The sequence below is a fragment of the Portunus trituberculatus genome, chromosome 31 (assembly GCF_017591435.1).
Source record: "Portunus trituberculatus isolate SZX2019 chromosome 31, ASM1759143v1, whole genome shotgun sequence".
Lineage (NCBI taxonomy): Eukaryota > Metazoa > Arthropoda > Malacostraca > Decapoda > Portunidae > Portunus > Portunus trituberculatus.
Genome location: NC_059285.1, coordinates 206,622 through 209,121, shown reverse-complemented (window position 1 = coordinate 209,121; position 2,500 = coordinate 206,622). Strand labels below are relative to the sequence as shown.

Below are 2,500 nucleotides of genomic sequence, written 5' to 3'. Positions count from 1 at the left end.
GGGCGGCGTGCCGTCCCCGGGGATGACCTCAGGCACGCAGGATCGCACCTTGACGGAGCGCGGGATGGTGCCGTAGTGGGAGGTGGAGGTGGAGGTGGCGTATGCCGGGCCTGACCCCACCTGACTGAAGGTGTACAGCGCTGAGTAGTCTGGCGCGAAGTCCGGCAGGTAGGAGAGCCGGTTATTGAGGTGGCGTTGTGAAGAGGACATGAGTCTCTGCTGCACCATGGCGTTGCAGTTTGGTCCCAGCGGCTCGTGCAGGGAGGAGTGCATCACGTTTTCCGGCGCCGCCGAGTCCAGCATGGCCTGCACGCGCTCCGGCTCCCACATCGCGTCGAAAGGACAGCCTAGGGTGGCCTTGTCGCCATCCAGGCTGCGACTGTGTCCACCCAACCGCGGCCCAACGCTGCACAAGGAATGTTGGCTTTCCTCGTCAGTGGTGCAGCACTCTGCAGCCTCGCCGTCTGAGGAATGGTCCTTCTCGCACAGCAAGTTAGAATTATCCTTCGTGTACACCACCGAGCCGCCAACGTAGGCCGAAGGGGTGTAGGGGAGGTTGGCGAGCCGCGTCTCTGTTGCACCGTTCACAGTAATGGTCTTGACTGGCACCGCACTGTTGGCACGGCGACGGTGCGCCACTACGGACAGCACCCCCACCAGTATCAGCACAACCACCACTGCCACCGAGGACACTGCAGCCACCTTGTCCATTGAAAACCCGAGAGAGGACCCGGGAGACACCACCAGGCGGAAGGCGGCCGAGTCGGTGCCGGCGGCGTTGGTGGCGTCGCAGCGGATGGTAACGCCGGAGTCCTCCACTCGCACCCCAGACAGTAGCAGGAGGCTCCCTCGCTCGCCCTCATTCATGTTGGCGATGAAGACACGGGCGCCTCCTTCCCCTAGAAGAGACTCATTGTGCACCAACACGTCACGCACAAACCACAACACACGGGGGGTGGGCAGGCCTCCTACGGGACACCAAGCCGTCACGTTCCCACCCGCTGTGCCGCGTACAGTGTGACTCACGTTGGGCAGAATTTCGGGCGGACACGCAAACTCGTGCTCGCCCATCTCATCAAAGGTTCGATTCTGTATACGGTCAGGCTTGGCGCACACCGGGGACACTTCGTGCGGAACATTCTTCTCCACCAACCACTCACGCAGTTTCCGCAGGCGGCAGTCGCAGTTCCACGGGTTGTTGTGCACTGTCACCTCATGAAGGTTGCGCAGGCTTTCCACTAATCGAGGCCGCAACTCTGTCAGTCTGTTGAAGGCCAGCTTCAGTTTTTCTAGCTTTTCAAGCGGCTGGAAGGCGTGGGCAACGATGTCTCGAATGATGCAGTGGGAGAGATCTAGAGTCCTGAGGGAGGTGAGGTGGATGAAGGCGTCTGCGAGAATCACTTGGATGGGGTTATGGGCCAGCCACAGCTCGCGGAGTGAAGGCGTGTGTTTGAAGCTCGGGCTGGGGATGGTGCGCAGACGGTTCTTACTCAGGTCCAGCTCCACCAGGTTGCTCAACTCCGCGAGTGCCTCATTGTCTATCTCCGCCAGTTGACAAGTCCTCAGGAAGATCTTTTGAAGGTTGGTTAGTCCTTTCTCTGCGAAGGCTCTTCTTGGTAGGCGCTGAATCAAGTTATAAGAGAGATCCAACACTTGGGTTCCTACACTGAGATCATTAGGCAACGTGTGTAACTGTTTCTGGCGACACTCTGCCGTTTGTTTTCCGTTTTTCCATTTGCAGGAGCAGATTTCTCGACAATCATCAGCGGTGGCAGCGGCGGCGGCGGCCAACAACAGCAGCAGTGGGCCCGGGGGACGCATGGCGGAGGGGTCACTTTGGCTGAGGCCGCCCCGAGCCCACCTCCTGCATCCCACGAGCCTCCGCCGCGCTTCAGTCTGAACTGCTCTCTTATCTTGACACACTTGTGATGGCTAACGGTCCCCGACGCCGGGGCGCCGGGCACTGGGCATCACGGCTCCTTCTGACGGACGCCCACGCCCAAGGCGCCTTAGCGTAGATGGATCTGCATGTGTCCTCGGCAGATCCACTCACTTGGCTGGATCATCCACTGTGTGCCGCGTCCACGCCTGCGTGTGTACGGGCACCCAACAGGCGGCGCCGGATGGCCTGGTTGGAGCCGTGTTTTTCCTGCCGCTCACAGCAGACGTCCGATCCAACCTGGAATGGAACGTGCGGTGTATGAGTGCTTTGCATGCAGATTCAATTAGTATTTCACATTTAGGCCGGGCCTGTGGAGTGACCGGCACGGCTCCCCTGCATCGCCCTCGCTTAGGAGTGATAGCAGCCGCGTGGGTCCCGAGGGACCCGTTCACGGACTCAGAATGATTCGGGGAAGGATCATTGCAAGCACACCACCACTACAAAGGACCAACAAACACTCCAACCCTTGCAAACTAGGTGTGTGTGTGTGTGTGTGTGTGTGTGTGTGTGTGTGTGTGTGTGTGTGTGTTTCACTGTTTGATCTGCTGCAGTCTCTGA

General features: G+C 59.6%; 1 protein-coding gene and 1 long non-coding RNA gene across 2 annotated transcripts in view; one reads left to right on the top strand and one right to left on the bottom strand.

Annotated features, from left to right (window-relative positions):
- The window catches only part of LOC123511629, a 97,329-nt gene that overhangs the window by 37,705 nt on the left and 57,124 nt on the right, over positions 1–2,500 (top strand). The window lies entirely within an intron of this gene.
- The window catches only part of LOC123511628 (leucine-rich repeat-containing protein 24-like), a 12,478-nt gene that overhangs the window by 2,177 nt on the left and 7,801 nt on the right, over positions 1–2,500 (bottom strand). The window contains exon 2 of the mRNA XM_045267661.1: positions 1–2,179. This exon is cut by the window's left edge and continues 2,177 nt beyond it. Coding sequence (XP_045123596.1) covers positions 1–1,821 — 1,821 coding nt within the window. The 5' untranslated portion in view covers positions 1,822–2,179. The remainder of the gene's footprint in view (positions 2,180–2,500) is intronic.